Source organism: Sus scrofa, chromosome 4 (assembly GCF_054392235.1).
Source record: "Sus scrofa isolate SSC_HxYL_T2T_F1_AM1 chromosome 4, Sscrofa_HxYL_maternal_Yorkshire_Landrace_v2.0, whole genome shotgun sequence".
Taxonomy (NCBI): domain Eukaryota; kingdom Metazoa; phylum Chordata; class Mammalia; order Artiodactyla; family Suidae; genus Sus; species Sus scrofa.
Window position 1 is genome coordinate 45,872,107 of NC_139386.1, and position 19,013 is coordinate 45,891,119.

Sequence of the window (19,013 nt, forward strand, 5' to 3'; positions counted from 1 at the left end):
TACCAGTGGTGATAATATTTCACCATATTTTTAGGAATTTCGTATAACTTTTAGAATATCTAGATTAGTAACATATACCCATACAATATAACCTAAGAAGATTTATTACTCATTTGACAATGCTTCTCATGTAATTTAACATACCAAATGAACTTAACTTAGTTTAATGTCTGTCTATCTTTGCGATATTTCAAGAGCCCTTTGAAGCACCCCAAAGTTAGCTAGAGGTCAATGGAACTTTATTAGAATTTGGTTTGGAAAGTTTATGAAAAAGATATCAAAAAGGTTTAAAACACTTGCATAAATAGGATTATAGGTCACTTAACCAAGTGATAATAAAAGGATTCAAAGGCACATATAGAAGGTTAATACAGATTACCATTTAAAGGTAAAAAAAGCTTTATCATCTGTTATCAAAAGCAAATCAACATTTTAAGAAAACTTTGTCCTCTTAACAGAGAGATTAAGGTTTTACACCAAATTCAGGTTTTACATACCAGTTTACTTTCAAAATTTATTTACTCAAATTTATTCTAAACTTAGCTAATCCTGACTATGCACAAAACTCTTTTCTCAGGGTTCCTTTTCCATAAATCTTCCATAACTTTCTGTATCCATATTAGTTGGGCCCTTATTTTTGCCCATCCAGAAACAGCCATCCCTAAGACGAAATTGCTTTCTTTTTCCTTAATAAAATGCAGTTCCATTCCTCTTACCTTTTTTTTTACCAAAAACACACATCCTACTTTCCTAGTGTACACTGAAATGTTTCTCCTGTTATTTCTAGTAGCTTTAATTGCATATGTAAATTCTAGTAGCTTTAATTACATATGTCATTCTTAAGAATCTTAATTTCTAATGAAAAACTAAGAAATAAGCAATTATGAACTTTTTACATTAGCATTCTGTAGATTGGCAAACACAATAATAATTTCTAAAAACATATGCTTTCTTATAGAAAATATCTCAGTATGTCACCAAATATATTTATTAATAGTCATAAATAATTTTAGTTTTCTGAAAAGGAAGCCAGTGTTCAGTGATTAATGTTTGAGTATCTTATTGGGGAATCACATAACTACTCAGTAAAATTCCATTATTTAACTTAATTTAGCACAGTTCTAAAATTTCAAGTTATCAAATATCTGGAGTTTTGTTTTTTTGTTTTGTTTTTTGTCTTTTTAGGGCCATACCCATGGCATACGGAGGTTTCCAGGCTAACGGTCGAATCAGAGCTGTATCCACTGGCCCACGCCACAGCCACAGCAATGCCAGATCCCTGCCGCATCTACAACCTACACCATAGCTCACAGCAATGCCAGATCCTTAAACCTCTAAGCAATGTGAGGGATCGAACCTGCGTCCTCATGTATGCTAGTCAGATTCTTTTCCGCTGAGCCAAGATGGGAACTCTTAGAGAGATTATTTTTAAGTAAACATTCCTAAAACATAATTAGTCATAAAGAATTCACTCAAAAGTTCTTATCTTCTGTATATTTAATTTACTTATTAAAAAAGTTCATCATACTGAGCTATTTTTCTTGCTTACAAGTTTGTAACAGATAGAAAAGATCATAACTTTAAAATATAGATGTTATTATCTTTTCTTACCTCACTCTTACACTTCCAATATCCCTCTTTTACGTAAATTTCTATTTCTTCCAATACCCTTTGAAAATTGCAAAGATGGTATATTGAACATTAAGGAGTGTAACATGGCTCTTTTAAACATCAAAAGCCCAACTAGCACGCAGTATTTTTTTTTTCCTTTCATAGAAAGTATTTGTATGTACCACACAACCGGTTAAGGCATTCTATTCAGAGCATGTATTTGTAAAGGCGGTTGCAAAATCTTTTTTCATCTCATATTGAGGAAGGATGTCAAGTTGAGATATTTAAGTTTGGTAGAACCATAATATGGTTTTAAAACAAATATACAAGAAAGCTCCTAATAGTTCAGCGTTTAAATGTGTGACTTCTACAAGGGGAAACTTAAATCATAGAAATTCCCAAATTCCCATGATTTCTATTGAGTTGTATGGGTTCTACCAATTAATACAAAATTATTTTTAAAATTTATAAGAAACCCATTTTCTAAATTTACAGAATTCAGTGATCCTATTCTGGTTCTCTGTATAGAATGCTTTGCCTAGCTCACCAAAAGTAGTGTTTACATTTACTGCCAGTTCCTATTGAGTCTATAGGTTATTATTAAAGCTATCAAACATGCCCGCATACAAGATGATCTAAGTGGAAGCCAAATGGTCTTTTATGACCTAGTCTCAGAAGTCAAATACAGTGTCACTTCTGCCATGTTCTGTTGGTTAAAACAGTTATAAACCGCCTGCACTTATGGTGAAAAAACATAGATTCTACCTTTAATGGGAGGAGTGTCAAAGAATTTGAGGTCATATTGTAAAACCACCATGATAAGTTGTGATATATACTCAAACTGGAACACTATGGAAAAGAAACGAGAAAACTCTATGTATCATTGTGGAAAGTTTGCCAGGATATACAACGAGGTGAAGAGGGAGTTCCCATTATGGCTTAGCATAAATGAATCTGCCTAGTATGCATGAGGATGTAGGGTTTGATCCCTGGTCTTGCTCAATGGATTAAGGATCTGGTGTTGCCACAAGCTGTGGTGTAGGTCGCAGATGCGGCTTGGATCCCACATTGCTGTGGTTTGAGCATAGGCTGGCAGCTAAAGCTCCAATTTGACCTCTATCCTGGGAACTTCCATATGCCCCAGGTGAGGCCCTAAAAAAAATTTTTTTTTTAAATAATATAAAGTGAAGAAAGCAAGAAGAAGAAGAATGTATAAGACATATACCATTTTTTGGAAGCAAGATGAAAAAGAATATGTGTATATATGTATATTATCTGTTGTAGGTTAAAGAAACACTGGAAGGATTCAAAAAATAATAATTTACATGGAAATTTCTGAAGTAGGGCATGATGGATTGGCACAGAAACTGGAGTAACAATTCTAAGCATTCACTTTTTTACATTAATATTGATTTTTGAGCCATGGAAATATGTTACTAATAAAAATTTAATGTATCAGAAAGCACTTTGGCCATATTATGATTGATCCTTGTAGAGTTTATCCTGGACTAGGACCCTGAACACTTTAACAAACGCTATTTTTGGAACCTCAGCCGAGTTATGAATAGAGCCCCTGTCAGTGTCATTGTTCCATTCGAGGTGATACTTTGTAAGGTAGCCCCCTTTCTACACATCAGGTGATAAGCACTATTGAAAATAATATACAGGGTAAAGAAAAAGAGTGCGGGGGATGGTAAGCTGTTCTTCTTTGTAAAGCATGTCAGAGGCAGCCTTTAATAAGAACTGAGGGAGCAAAGCCTGGAGATAGTGCAGGGAAGAGTGACCCAGGAACATGCAACAGCAAGTGCAAAGGCCGTGAGGCAGGAGTGCATTTGGACTATTCAAGGACTAACAAAGATACTGGTGTGGGTTGTGTAGAGTGGTTAAGAGGCAGGAGGGTAGGAGAGAAGTCAGTGGGCCTTTTACAGACATGGGCTATTACTCTGAGTAAATACAGTTTATTATAGAAATATGAACAGAGGGGTGACATGATTTGACTTGTGTTTTAAAAGGATCACTTGCGTTACAAGCTGAGGGAGGACAGTTAAGAGAGCTACTTGGATAGTCCACACATGGGGAATGGGTGTTTGGAAGAGGTTGGTGTGATGTTACATGGAAAGAATACACAGGCACAGACAATGTAAAATCTTCCTAATAAATATTAGAACTAGAAAAAAAATGCTATTTTTTTAGACCATATCTCTGTACAGATCCTTGTAGTGGCACTTTACATTTCATTGTGTTTGATTTCATGACTCCAGCTTGTCGAGATCTTAATAGGAAGTATCCTGTTTTGAAATGGGAAACATATCACTATGCGATAAGACCAAACTCATTGCCTCATACCAGCATCATTTATTAGCCACTTCTAAGTCTTTTCTAGATGAGGATTTACTTTTTGCTTTCTATAGGTAAATGAGTAGGAAAGGGATTTTGGAAAAAGAAGCATTCAAAGTCTATCCATTCATCAAAGACCTTTCTTTTCATGTAACCTTTCTAATTTCTGTTACTGGAAGATACATGTCCCCAAAGCAATATCTCTCAATATTTCCACTGTACATTTTAGTACACATTTGTGTACATGATCTTATCAAGGGAGACAAGGAGGATTCCTGTACCTTTTCATCTCTGAGTTCTTTGTAGCCTCTTGCACCTGATCTTATATTTCTGGGCAGTCAACAAGTAGCAGTATGAATAAATGATAGTGTGAGAAAGCTAGGAAGGATGCCATGATGACAATTTTGAAGTCATTTAGGGAGTGGAGGTTTTATGGGGAGCTAGAAGAACATGAGAATAAAATAGAATAGCAGAGCATGTAATAAATCCTTGTCTTTATTAGAAACATGGCAAAGGAAGCAGCTACATCACTTCCTGCTCCATACAATGAAGAATTCTCCTCATAATGGATTAACCTCTGGATTTCTGTAGCAATATCTATATTGTATAATGAAATTAGGAGTTCCCAGTGTGGCACAGCAGGTTAAGAATCTGACTGCAGTGACTTTGGTAGCTGTAGAGGCGTGGGTTTGATCCCTGGCCTGGCACAGTGGATTAAAGATCCAATGTTGCAGCTGTGGTGTAGGTCATAGATTTGGCTTGAATCTGGCATTGCTGTGGCTGTGGTGTAGGTCTGCAGCCGCAGCTCCAGTTTGACCCCCCAGCCCGGGAACTTCCATGTCCTTAGATGTGGCCCTAAAAAATTAAATTAAATTAAAATAAATTTGGCCAGCCCACGAGGTGAAAATATCAAGCACCAGAATTTAAGGGGTTTATTCACTAAATATGCCTAAAAATAAGTATTGTCTAAGAGATTTAATTCATTCCATATATTGTGTCTGATTTTGCTTAGATATATGGTGAATATGTCCCAAGTCCCCAAATTACTAAACTGGTGACTTTCTCATCTGTAATCTGTTAATCCCTAGGTCATTTTTTAAATGAGTGAACTATTTCAAGACAAAAAAATACTGAGTATAATATAATCATTCATATATCTTACCATGTAACTATCAGACTTTAACAGTATGCCATACTGTTTCATATATTTAAGCAAATGAAACAACGCAAATACAGTTGAATCTTTTCCCTTCATATGCTGAGGTCATTTCCCCCTTCATGTTTTCTCATCTGAAATGTGTTAAAACAAATTTGGGATTCAAGTTTGTTTAGGTATATGTTATTATAACCATAAATAAAAAATAAACACAATAGTTGATAAAATGAGAGAATAATACTTTACTTATAAACTGTCAATCCTTGAAGGAAACACTGCTGCCGCAGATGAAATGCATTAGAATGAGGTTAGGGTATTGCCTAATGAGAAAGAACAGAAGCTTTTGTCATCTAGGAATTGGTTATTGGCAGGTCATTGGGCATTTCTTGCCAGCATCTCCAATTATATGGCAGTATTTTAATACAACCCAAATGCCTAAATCCACTAAGGGAGGGGAAAATAGCAGATAAACTGCTCTGAGTGGAATTCAGTACTCATCATCACCTGCTATATGAGAATGCCTAGTTTGTTGTTGCTTTGGGGTCTACCATGGCCGACATAAGCTCCTATGAACAATCCTGGAGGCACTGGGATGTAGATTGATATTGGTCCCAAACTGATAGCACAACCACACTTAATAAGGTATGGCTGTTTTTCTAGAGCTACTGATTGGAGAAAGGAGTTAATGGTAAAAATAGATAGAAAGATTGTAACACTTGAAAGTTAAATTGTGCTAGAGTGACTCTTTGTCACTACACTTCTCTTCCCTTCCCTTCCCCACACCCCTGAGGCGCTGAGCCTTAGTCAGATTTATATGCCCTCTTCTGTACTCCCCAAATCCCAAGTGTGCTTATCAGAGCACTTTCCATCATACTTGTAGTTTTATTGCCTTTCTACATGTTAAGAATTTGAGCTCTTTGAGCCCTGGAGCATGTCTCCTTCTCCATGGTATCCCTGGCATATGTTCAGTGCAGTGCCTGGTACAGAGTAAATGTTCAAGTACTTGTAGCTAAATGCTAACTAACTCCTGGAAATTCATTGTAGAGGACCTGGCAGGCTGCTGCTTGTTGCCTGATTGTAGCTGAAGGTCTCTTGGCTCTTTCCGGCATCAGAGCTCATAGAGGGGGCTTATATCACAACTCCTCAGTTACAAAACTAGAATTGCCCTGAAACAGCCGTCAGACTTAGAGAATGAGAGTTGAGGGAAGATGTGCCAGTTGTCACCACTCCTACGTCTTTCATATCCTCCACGGTGGCACTAATCTCTGCAATCCTCCCAGGGATGTAGAATTGCTTTTGGTAGAAGTTCCAGGGGCCCTGGATGTGACCCAAATCTATGGGTCAGAGAACCAGTTTAGATATTTTGCCAATTTCAAAGAATGTCTGTTCCAATTATATATTCAGGAACTGGGAGAATAACTTCAGAGTGGGTCCCCAGATCTACTGAGACTACCATGGGTTGGATCTAGGGTAAGACTCTGTCTATAACTGGATGGCCATCTCTATCATCTTTGACTGGTGGACCGCAGTAGAATTTTGAGTCTTCAGGAATTAGCGCCATTTAAGAGCCAGTTTCTAGAAATCCCTGAAAGATCTGGATATTTTCTTTTTCCCCAGTGAATAGTCACCCAAGTAAATGGTCTGAGATGTCTTTAGGGGAAGGCTTGGAGATTTTAAATATATATGCTTATGTAGTGCTGTTGGGTTATTCCTCGGAGGCATCGACAAACCCTTCAGTAAAGATGCTGTGGGTCTGTGAACTTGGATTTGTTGGAAACTGGTTGAAAAACTGGGACTCATCACGGTGGCTACTCATGTCAGGTTGCTGCTTTTAAGACCTAGTTTTTTCTGTTAAATATAACCAAGTAACATTTGTGTAGGTTACCCATCCATTTCACTCTTATACTTATTTTAGTGAACCACTGCGCAAGTTCTTGTGGGTCAAATTTTCCTAATATACACTATTTCCTGCTAAAATATATGTAACCACCTTGTCTTTGGCTCTTAAGTGCTGCCATTTGGCCTCTGTTACCTTGGGATTCCATAATCTCAATTGCAGTCATCCTGCACTGTAATTCCTGGCCTCTGTAGGAAAGCCACGTAGCAGAATGCTTGTGTTCTCCTAAATAATGTATAAATCAATGCCGTAGTGGAAGGCATATTCTCAGAGTTTTCTCAGAGGATATACTTGGGCATGGGTGTGCAGATTTCATATGATTATTCACTCCAGCATTCCTGACTCCCTAAACTTTTGATTGCCTCTTTTGCATTATGCTAAGGATGTTTTGGCATTTCAACCTCGTTAAATGTAAGGCCGAGTCTCATCAGCCGAGTGAACTGGTAAGAGCTACTTCTAGCTTTAAAACAAACATCAACTCCAGAACATCTGGCAAACACATCTATAATATTAAATTTGGTTCAACTCAGTATTATGTTCCATTCTCTTTGCTTTAACCCCCTAAGGATTCACTCCCACACAATGTTCTCCAGTTTTTTGACAACATATTTCATCAAAACCTTGCAATTCTCTTGATGTATACATAGCTTCTTTCTGAGTTACACTTTGTATTTGCTCTCCTAGAAATTACTGAGATCTGATCCTAGTATACAGGTCTTGAGGTAACAAGAAACTTGAGGGTGGATCTTAAGGAAAATGCTTGTCCCCTTGTAAGATAACTGTTTCACATGAGGTTATTAAGTTTTTCATTACGATGAGGCTCATCTCTTCAGACATAACAAGAAATGTTGTGTTCAACTCACAGGGGAGGCTCAAAGTGACTCAGGGGTTTAAGATTCTCAGCTCTGTTTGGGTACAACCAGATGGCCGCATTCCAAGTTTCAAAGTTTCCCCCCTTTGCAATCAATGTCCTAAGGTTCACATGGCACACTTGGTAAGGCTGTGGATCTACCTAGACATTATGAGTTAGCAATGTGCACAATTAAATTTTGTATTTATTTCCAGCAATAAGCCCTGTGACAATTAGAAATAAGCAATACTTTTAGGGCTGCAATAGAAGTTCTCTGGTTCTCTGACCATGACTTATACTGAGAATTTAAAGACCTGAGCTTCTTTTTTTTTTTTTTCTGCAAATGCTCTAGTGCATTCATGAGAGTCTAACCCCATATCACAGTCCATAGAGTAATTATTACTGCCATAATAGTCATTTGAAGGAGCCAAAATGTCACAATCATCTGTAGGATATAATACAGATTCACTGGGATGCCACTGAGTGCCATCAGTTACTACCATACCATGTCTCACTGGCAAAGGAGCTCAGCACTGCATTCAAGCCCAAGGCATGACCAGCCCATTTCTCCAGTCCCATTTTTGAGTGTCTGGTTCCTGAAATTACTGCTGGTGTAAGTTTTTGTGACAGTTAGGACAGGAAGATAGAAATCACACAATAAGAATATGACAGAAAGAATTGTTAATTAGATATCAAGTTGTTAACTAAAAGGTAAAGATATTACTCTTAGATATCAAATAGATATTAAATGCAGTAAGCAGCTGTCACTTCTAGATCTGAGAGAAAAAAGGGAAGAGGTTGGAATTATTAAAATTTAGTAATTTCGAGGAACAGAAGTGAAACATGACCTCTAAGAGGCACTGCCCAGCCGGTGCTGATGTCTCTGAGCTCTGGAGAAAGATTTTGTACACCTGGGGAAAGGGCTACAAGTCCCTTCTTCCTCCTCCAACCCTTTAACACCTCCTTTTAACAGAATGCCATCTGCAGCCAGCTGGCAAAGCAAAAATGTGGTTTGCAGAGTTTTAGTTCCAGCATGACAAAGCAGAGAAGGGTAGATTTGCAACTGAGAGCACATTTACCTTCCCATCTGATTTCAGCCAGATGGATCCTTCTGAGAGTGTCATGGTTTTAGAAGAACCTAGGAGTCTCCTGGAATTGTTTCATTTCTTTGGTTTCAGAGAGGGGAGGAACAGAAAGTGGTCTTACCTTTCTCTGTGCTGAACTGGAGAGTTATAAACAAGAAGTAAATATCTCATTGTAGGCAAGCACAGTCTGTCCCTAACCATACTCTCTACAAAGAGCCCATGTAGGAGAAAGGCCAAAGCTTTCTTATAGGCTGGTTCATAATACTTTTCTTGCTCATCCTTAATTTATAGTGTTCTAAAATGTCTCTCATTTTAATTGGATGTCATCTTTCAATTTTGATACAAAATCTCTGTCAAAGCCCTAAAGGATTAAATGTAAAGATTGTATTAGCAGAAAAAGAAAAAAAAGAGAGTGTATTAGTGAAATAAGTGAATTAAACTGGAAAATATTTGACTTATAAAATAATAACTAGATAATAAAGGTCAGACCTATCCAGCAAAACAATTTCAACCTTTAAAATGCTTGAAGATGTAGCTGGTAAAAAATGAAGTATGTAATATACCAGGATGAATTAGCAGGAAGGAAGGGCTTTTTGGCATAAAATAGATAAATTATGTCAATGTTTGTGACGGGAAAGTATAATTTGATCACTTGCAGTTTTACAGAATAATGGTCCTTTGAGTGTTTTAAGGAAAACCATTATGTATGCCTTGTGATCTATATTATTTCATCTTGTCTCTTTTAGGAGTCTCAGTTTTTCTATGAAATTTTTATCACAAACTAATTCTTTCCTTATATTCTATATTATTTTTTATTTTCCCTGACTATTCTTTCTCCTCCTAATCCCCTTTAACTCAGATCTGATTCTTATCTAAATATTTCTGCAGAATCCTTATTAGTCCTTATATCTTTTCTCTGTATTAAATAATTTTTCAGTAAGAGAGGCAACTGTCATTATGGAGATTTCTGGGAGTCAGTCAGCTTTTGGCTTTGTTGAAGTGCTATGTAAAAGTCTTTTCAAAAGTTAGAATCTCTGGGAGTTCATGCTGTGGCACAGTGGGTTAAGAATCTGACTGAGTGGCTCGAGTCACTGCAGAGGAATGGGTTCAATCCCCAGCCTGGCACAGTGGGTCTACAGCTATGGCTTGGATCCAATCCCTGGCCAAGAAACTTGCATATGCTGCCATTTAAAGAAAAAAAAAAAAAAAAAAGACAGAAAGAAAAGTTAGAATCTATAGGCTTCAGTTTTTCTCTTCCATAAGATGAGGAAATTAGACTTTATAATATACAGATTTTGCTTGAATTTCTAACATTGTAAACTTATGGAACTTTGAGGGAGTTTTTCAGGATTGAGAATTATTGGTCTAACAAATACTGCTCTAACACGGAGAAAACAAGATTTTTCAGCTAGGCAAACCCCATAGAGAAAATGATCATTGTTTAAATAACAAATAAGACTCTTCCAAAATGAAAATTTTTTTCTGACTCTTAATATCTAGTGGTTCCAAGGTCTGAGGCTACAGTGGACTTTTTAACCAGGGCATAAATTTAAAGTATGTGTTATAGTGGTGATCTGTTGAAAGTGAAAAGAGACAAAATGGGCAATCTAAGTTGCTAATTACTGCATTATTCACAACTGTGAAATAAAGGGATTACAAGTCCTTTACAAGAGAAGATGGAGTGGTAGGTGAAGGTTTTCAAGTGAAAAGAGACAAAATGGGCAATCTAAGAGACAAAATGGTCAATCTAAGTTGCTAATTACTGCATTATTCACAACTGTGAAATAAAGGGATTACAAGTCCTTTACAAGAGAAGATGGAGTGGTAGATGAAGTTTTCCTTGGGATAAAAGTATAAGAAATATCTTTAAATCAGTTTAGGACTGAAGTAATGGACAGAAAATTGAAATCATAGGCCTGAAATCACTGTTTAGTGGAGCAGTTAGGCTGCAACATCTGTCATTTTATTGATCTTAAGGATTTATTGTACTTATCTGGTGGACTAGGCCACTGTCCCCTGACCACCTACTCTCTCTTGGGGCATCATTTGGAGAGGGTATTCTCTATGTAGACGAGAGCCTTTTTTTTCTTTTTTTCTTTTTTTTCCAGTCAAGCTGTACTCTGCTACAAGGACCCTAGCTCATCTTCAAGGAGAGTAGTGGTAATATACTTAGTGTCATTTTCCCAAGAGAAACAGAGATGTCTAAAAAATTTCAGTGATTCACTAACTCATTTGTCCATTTCATTCATCCATCCATCCAATAAATATTTATTGAGCATCAGGCACTCTGACAAGTGCTGAATCAGTCCTGAACAAGCCAGACATGGCCCTGGCCTCATGGAGCTTAGAGTTTCTCCCATTTTAGACTCCTAATTTTCATTTGTTCTTTCCCTCCCTCACACTTCCTAAGCCTCCAGAAGATAAGCGCATATTTTTTGGGTCATTGAAAGCTTTTTTTTTTTTTTTTTTTTTGCTATTTCTTGGGCCGCTCCTGCAGCATATGGAAGTTCCCAGGCTAGGGGTCCAATCGGAGCTGTAGCCACCGGCCTACACCAGAGCCACAGCAACGCAGGATCCGAGCCGCGTCTGCAACCTACACCACAGCTCACGGCAACGCCGGATCGTTAACCCACTGAGCAAGGGCAGGGATCGAACCCGCGACCTCATGGTCCCCAGTCGGATTCGTTAACCACTGCACCACGACGGGAACTCCTTTTTTTTTTTTTTTTTTTTTTTTTTTTTTTAACAGGTTAAAAATTATGCAGTACAAATTTTAGAGGAAAAGTTCACAAGGTTTCATTGGTTCTGATATACTTCAAATGGCTTCTTAAGATCACACATTGAATTCTTTAAGAGATTCCATTGAGCAAAATGTTTGCCTGTTGAAGTAGATGGATTTTACCATCCTTTTATGTAGCTACAATGTGTGACCTCCTCCCTTCACCCTCAGTGCCTTATTTTCTTAGTGAAATTGTCTTGTCTTTATTTCTTTTCTATTATACTACGTAAGATAAAGAACTAGAATTATGGGAAACTACTTTACATTATAATTCAAGGAAAAGGCAATTTATTAATAATACTATTTCTAATAATTATTAAAAACAATATTTATTATCACACATTAGACAGTGTATCTTGAATTTCTACTGTGTATATTCTTTTTCCCAGAACAATACCTTCCTTACTGATAAGTGATAAAGTAATCTACAGATTTCGAGGCCTCAAATGTATTGTTGTTGACTGATTGATATTTTAACCTGTTTTTGATTAATACATTACAGGTTACCCCATATCAACCTCAATTTCTTTCAAGGATTTCAAACTATTTTTATAATATAAGACATCTATAGCTTCTTTTCAAGTTCACTGTTTGGCAGTGTTCTGGTATAAAGTCTTCCAGAAATGTGTGCATGTTGTCATTTCGATGTGGCCTCTTTCAGAGCCTTGGCCACTGCAGAAATTTAGCTTATTATGAATCATTTGAATGAATAACACTTGTTGCTAATCCTTTGCAAGTCTAAAAAATTCATACCCCAAGGATGCTAGGTGGTAATATGTGGATTCTAAACATTATATGTATAAAGTGCTCTATTTAACTCATTTTAAGCTATCAAAGAGTTCAGAATCTAATCCAGTGTATAGAAAAATCCCTATTTCAAAAACAGGATTTTTTCATGATTAGCTATTGTGATTGTGTTCAATAGTGTCACACAAGCCCCTTTGAAATATCAGCTCTCTTTAGTGGGGATTCAATCATGTGTTAAAGTATAGTCTTTTCTAGATACCCTATGAAAATATTTTAACTTGAAAGGGCCTCCTATGCTTGTAATTAAGATAGCTACAAAATGACGTTAGGCTTTCCACTTTAGAAATTCCATTCCAGAGTAATATATCTAGATTCCCTTTTTCTGACTTTCATAACAAATAAATACTTATGGTAGATGAACATAATTCTGAAATTGGGCTTCCACCTTTTTCCCAGTCACCCAATAAGTTGATCTTAGGACTCTCCAAAAAACAGTGTGTGGCAGGGGGATATATGTGTTTGTGTGTGTCTTTGTATTCTGGAAATTTTTAAACACACGCAGAAGTAGTAAGAACAAAGTGACCTTCTAGGTCAGGCCGTTGGATTCATCAGTATCACCATTTGGCTACTCTTTTTCTGCTGTTAACCCATTGTTTTCCTTAGAGTATTTAAACTTAATCTCAGACATGTTTTACCCATAAATGCTTGGATACATTTATTAGGGTTTTTAAAATTAATTAATTTATTTATTTTGCTTTTTAGGGCCAAACCCATGGCATATGGAGGTTCCAAGGCTAGGGATCCAGTCGGAGCTACAGCTGCTGGCCTACACCACAGCCACAGAAACGCAGGATCTGAGTTGCGTCTGCGATCTACACCACAGCTCACCGCACAGTGCCAGATCCTTAACCCACTGAGCAAGGCCAGGGATCGAACCCACAACCTCGTGGTGCCTAGTCAAATTCACTTCTGCTGCACCATGATGGGAACTCCACATTTATTATTTTTTAATGTTAGATGAAAGTTAGAGACTAAGATTGTTAAATTTCCTTCATTCTTAGTTTTTGTCTGAAATTGTCATTGTTCCATTCTAATTAGAACATGTTCCATGTCGATAAGTTTTAGTTTTTTTTTTAGTTCATTTTGTCTCTCCTGGATGGCCATCAAAACCCTATCTCGTTCTTGTCATAGCCAGTAACTATTATACTGATTCTGTATAAACAGAATACAACAATTACACAATTTATGTGTATCTATAACTAATTTAAAAACTTCATTCTTGTTGACTATTTCAATTTGGGAGTCAGATCATTATTAGTGTAAGGTGATCACTTTCCTATTACAAACTGTATGAATGTACACATAGGATAGATGGATATTTTGAGTATAGGTTAGTAAAAGGAAACAGGGTCATTGGTATAAACCTAGGCAGAAAAGACTTGGATTTTAGGAGTTAAGACTTTATTCTACTTCACAAGATAGTCCTATGTGTGTTTCTTCTCTGAAACTGTGATAAATTGGCCAGCTTTAAAAGCATAAATAAAAGAACAGTAGAAATTTTTTAATAGTTTCCCACTTTATTTCCATTGCTTGTATGTTCAAACCAGCCATATATCTCTGAGAGTCTGATTCGGTGGCTAATATCTTTTTAGCGGAACTCCCACCTCCGTATACAGCCATTGCCAGTCCAGATGCCAGTGGTATTCCAGTAATAAACTGCCGGGTGTGCCAGTCTCTCATCAATTTGGATGGCAAGCTTCACCAGCATGTGGTTAAGTGCACGGTTTGCAATGAAGCTACAGTAAGTAGAGATTTCCATTAATAAAAGCACAAATTATTATCTGATGTCTTCTCCCTAAGAAAATACTCCAATAATGTTACTTAAAAGTGGATGTGGGCTGGGTACAGATAGGACCTTTTTTTTTTTTTTCTGTCCTTTCTTTCTTCTCTCTGGCTCTTTTTTATGATAAAACGATGCCTCCAGGTGTTTAAATCCATTACGAAAATTTCGCGATGAATTTAAATCTAATGCTATTTGGTTCTTTACTTTCTAAAATGAGACTGACCATCGATAGTTGTTTATAATTATCTTCAGTGTCTAGCCACATAACGACTAACTCATTCTGATTTTCACCAAAATGAAATATACTAAAGTTCACTACAATGTGGACTTTACCTATTACATGGAAAATTATTTAAATTTATTTTGTATCTGTAGGATGTCAGTATGATTTTTCTGGGCCTTTGTGATTATACATTTATTATTGACACCCGTGTCAAAGTGTTTACAAACAGCTTTGTATATATTATTCCATTTACTTGATATTAACTTACTGAAATATTAAAAAGTTTGAAGAGCACATTTTTTTACTGAACTTTGGGAAGAATAAATTTTAAGTAAGTTTTTTTTTTACAGTTTTAAGTAATAAACTGATAATGTGTATATTGATTAATTTAAATATATTTCTATTTTCATGGTTAGGCTTTATTTTTAAATTTTCAGTCTGTCTCAAAATTTGCAATTAAATGTTAACTTTCAATATCTGTATTTTTTTCCTCTTTAGAAAAGTCTAAAGAAAGTCAGCCAGTGATTATCATGTCTCTAAGAACCATAAAACATGAATACTGGGGGCTTTATAAATTATATAGAAAGTTATAAAATACAATCTTATGTCATGAATCAATGTATTCAATCATAAATTTTTTTCCTATAGGGGATATAATTTGAAGAACTGTATTGTATAATAGGTGTTACCTATAAAATCATCTATTTCAAGTTGAACACTCCAACTCAACTTAAAAAGAAACCTAAATAGTAAATTTAATTACTGTTAATTCCTTAGGGCTCGTTTTAGAGTTGGCAAGCAAACAAGTATTGTTAGACACATTAACAAAGAAAAAAAAAACATTGTCTTAAAGGTTTCCTTGGACTTGGCATTAATGTTGAATTTTTTCCTCTTTCTTCACCTATACAAACTTTGTTTTTTAATGAGTAGAAAAAAAGGAAATTTAAAGCTTTATAATTATACTTGGAAGTAAATAAAACGGAGTAGGCCATTTATGCAAGAATCTCAAAGTCACTATGGATTTAACCAACAGCCTCAATCTGTTTACTTATAAGTGATGAGTTCATTTAGGATCAATAGAATTTGGCTTCAGGTAAGCTACTTCTGGATGTAAATAAAATTGTGCTAGAGTTCCTGTTATGGCTCAGTAGGTTAAGGGTCTGATGTGGTCTCTGTGAGGATATAGGTTTGATCCCTGGCCTGGCTCAGTGGGTTAAGGATCCAGCATTGCCATAAGCTGCAGCATAGGTCACAGACATGGATCAGATCTGGTGTTGCCATGGATGTGCTGTAGGCCGCAGCTGCAGCTCCAGTTTGACCCCAGCCCAGGAACTTCTGTATGCCACAGGTGCAGCCATAAAAAGAAAAAAGAAAATTATACTGAAATTTTTATAGCATTACTATCCCTGTTAGTAAAGAAATATAAATGATTATGAATATTCTAGAGAAAATGAATAGTATTTAATAACATTGCCTTGTATGGAATTAGTAATATTATAAGGGAGGAAAAAAGTGAAAAAAAGTCCTGAGGAATGCTCTAACATATGATTTGCTAATGTTTGCAATGTAATTTGATCCTAAATTTATGAATGAAGAGATGTTAGGCAACCAGCAGCTTCTCTGGAAAAATTCTAGGTTGAAAAGAACAGATATAATGGATAGATATTATGTACCAGGGTCCAAAAGAACAGTTCCCTTGTTTCACTATCACTGTTCCCTGCTCAGTTTAACTGTGATCATTCTCCTTAAGTCATCTAAAGCAGAATATCAGTGTATCTATTCTCCTGAGCAGACAGCTTTAATAGGAACCAAATATTCCTGTGGAGATTGAAAAACTAAAACTTAACAAAAAACAAGGTTAATAAAAGTTCTTTTTATTTCAGTAGATAGAATTGAGAAGGGAAGTAAGGTGTGTGTAGGTGTGTGTGTGTGATAGAGAGAGCAAAAAGAATTATGGACAAATTTTAGCAAGATTTAGAGAGTAAAGAATTTAAACTTAAAGGAAGGCAATCTCTATGACTAGTTAGTGGAAAATTTGAGAGGTCTTGGAGAAAGAGTGGAGCTAGATGGCTGCATAACTCATTAAATCCGAGATTTGGAAACTGATATACTGGGGTTTGAATCCTAGCTCTGCCACTTAGCATTTTATCTTTGAGGATTTTTGTAAATTGTGGCTCCTTATGTAAAAAGGTATAGTAGTAATAATACCTAACTCTTAGGGTTGCTATTGGATTATAGAGGTAAAATGTCCAGCACAGTGCCTGGAGCATATATGTTTATTTTGCCAAAGTTAAGACTTCTAAATCTTATGCATAATTACAATGTCATCCCCTCCCACCCATCATTTTACTGCAGACTAGGCATGACATGTTGTGGGCTAGCACTGAAGACCAGGCTTGACATTTTCTAGTTCAGTCTCCTTATTTTACAAATGAGAGAACTGAGATCTAGAAGTATAGTGGGAATAAAATATAGGCATACCTCAGAGATATTACAGGTTTAGTTCCAGACCACTGCAATAAAGCAAGGAATATGAATTTTGGGCTTTCCTCTACATGTGAAAATTATGTTTATATTGTAAGTGTGCAATAGCATTATGTCTTAAAAAGAACATACCTTAAAAAATACTTCATTGCTGAAAAATGCTAACCACCATCTGAGCCTTTAGTAAGTTATAATATTTTTGCTGGTGAAGGGTCTTGTCTCCATGTTGATGGCTGCTAACTAATCAGGATGGTAGTTGCTGAAGGTTGAAGTGACTGTGGCAATTTCTTCTTTTAAAATTTTTACTTATTTTTATTGAAGTATAGTTGATTTTCAGTGTGGTGTTAGTTTCAAGTATACAGTAAACTGATTCATTTATAAATAAATGCAAATGTGGCGTATGTATATACCACAGATCCTTAACCCACTGAACAAGTCCAGGGATTCCTTTCCCTTATAGGTTATTAGAAAATATTTAGTATAGCTTTCTCTGCTGTTCAGTAAGTCTTTGTATGGCAGTTTCTTAAAATAAAGCAGCAATGAACCATTTCTTTGTAACATGCTGTTTGATAGCATTTTACTCATAGTAGAACTTCTTCCAAAATCGTAGTCAAGGAGTTCCTATTGTGGCTCAGTGGGTTAAGAACCTGACTAGTATCCATGAAGATGCAGGTTCAATCCCTGGATTTGTTGAGTGGGTTAAGGATCTGGTGTTGCCACAAGCTGTGGTGTAGGTCATGGACGTGGCTGGGATTTGGTGTTGCTCTGGCTGTGGTATAGGCCAGCAGCTGCGGCTCTGATTTGACCCCTAGCCTGGGAACTTCCATGTGCCACAGGTGAAGCCCTAAGAAGACAAAAAAAAAAATGGAGTCATCCTTCAAACCCTCCTTTATAAACTGCTACACCTTTTTCAACTAAGTTTACGTAATATTCTAAATGCTTCGTTGTTATTTCAACAGCCTGCATCAGGAGTAGATTTTATCTCAAAAAACTACTTTCTTTACTCATCCATAAAAAGCAATTCCTTATCTAATCAAGTTTTATCATGAGATTGCAGCAGTTCAGTCACAATTTCAATTCTAATTCTCTTGCAATTACCACCACGTATGCAGTTACTTCCTCCATTGAATCTTGAACCCTTCAAAGTCATCCATGACAGTTGGAATCAACTTCTAAACTCCTGGTGAAGTTGATATTTTGACTTCTTTCCGTGAATCACAAATGTTTTTAGTTCATCTAGAAGGTTTTCAGTTTACTTCACACAGATCCATCAGAGGAGTCACTATTTATGGCAGCTACAGCCTTATAAAATCTTTTTTTTTTAATAATGAGACCTGAAAGGAAAATTACTCTTTGATCCATAGGCTGCAGAATAGATATTGTGTTAGCAGGCATGAAGACAACATTAATCTCATTGTACATCGCTATGAATGCTCTTGGGTGATCAGGTGCATTGTTAATGAACAATAATATTCTGAAAGGAATTTTTTTTTTTTTTTCTGAGCAGTAGGTCTCAACAGTGTGCTTAAAATGTTTGGTAATTATATTGTAAACAGATGTGCTATCATCCAAACTTTGTTTTTCTATTTATAGAGTAGTGCCAGAATAGATTTAGCATAATTCTTAAGGGCCCTAGGATTTTCAGAATGGTAAATGAGCTTTGGCTTCAACTTAAAGTCACCAGCTGCATTAGCACCTAACAGGAAAGTCAGTCTGTCCTTTGAAGCTTTGAAGCCAGGCATTGACTTCTCCTCTCTAGCTACGAGAGTCATAGATGGGGTCTCCTTCTAATATAAAGCTGTTTCATCTACATTGAAAGTCTGTTGTTTAGTTAGCTGCTTTCATGAATCATCTTAGCAAGATGTTCTTGCTGTAGCTTCTACATCAGCATTTGCTACTTCATCTTGCAATTTTATGTTATGGAGATGGCTTCTTTCCTTAAACCTCATAAACTAACCTCTGCTAGCTTCAGACTTTTCTTCTACAGTTTGCTTACCTCTT

General features: G+C 36.3%; 1 protein-coding gene across 2 annotated transcripts in view; it reads left to right on the forward strand.

Moving 5' to 3' along the window:
- The window catches only part of PIP4P2 (phosphatidylinositol-4,5-bisphosphate 4-phosphatase 2), a 65,024-nt gene that overhangs the window by 12,888 nt on the left and 33,123 nt on the right, over window positions 1–19,013 (forward strand). For both annotated transcript variants that reach the window (XM_013996621.3, XM_085021097.1), the window contains exon 2: window positions 14,115–14,263. In XM_013996621.3, coding sequence (XP_013852075.1) covers window positions 14,115–14,263 — 149 coding nt within the window. The remainder of the gene's footprint in view (window positions 1–14,114; window positions 14,264–19,013) is intronic.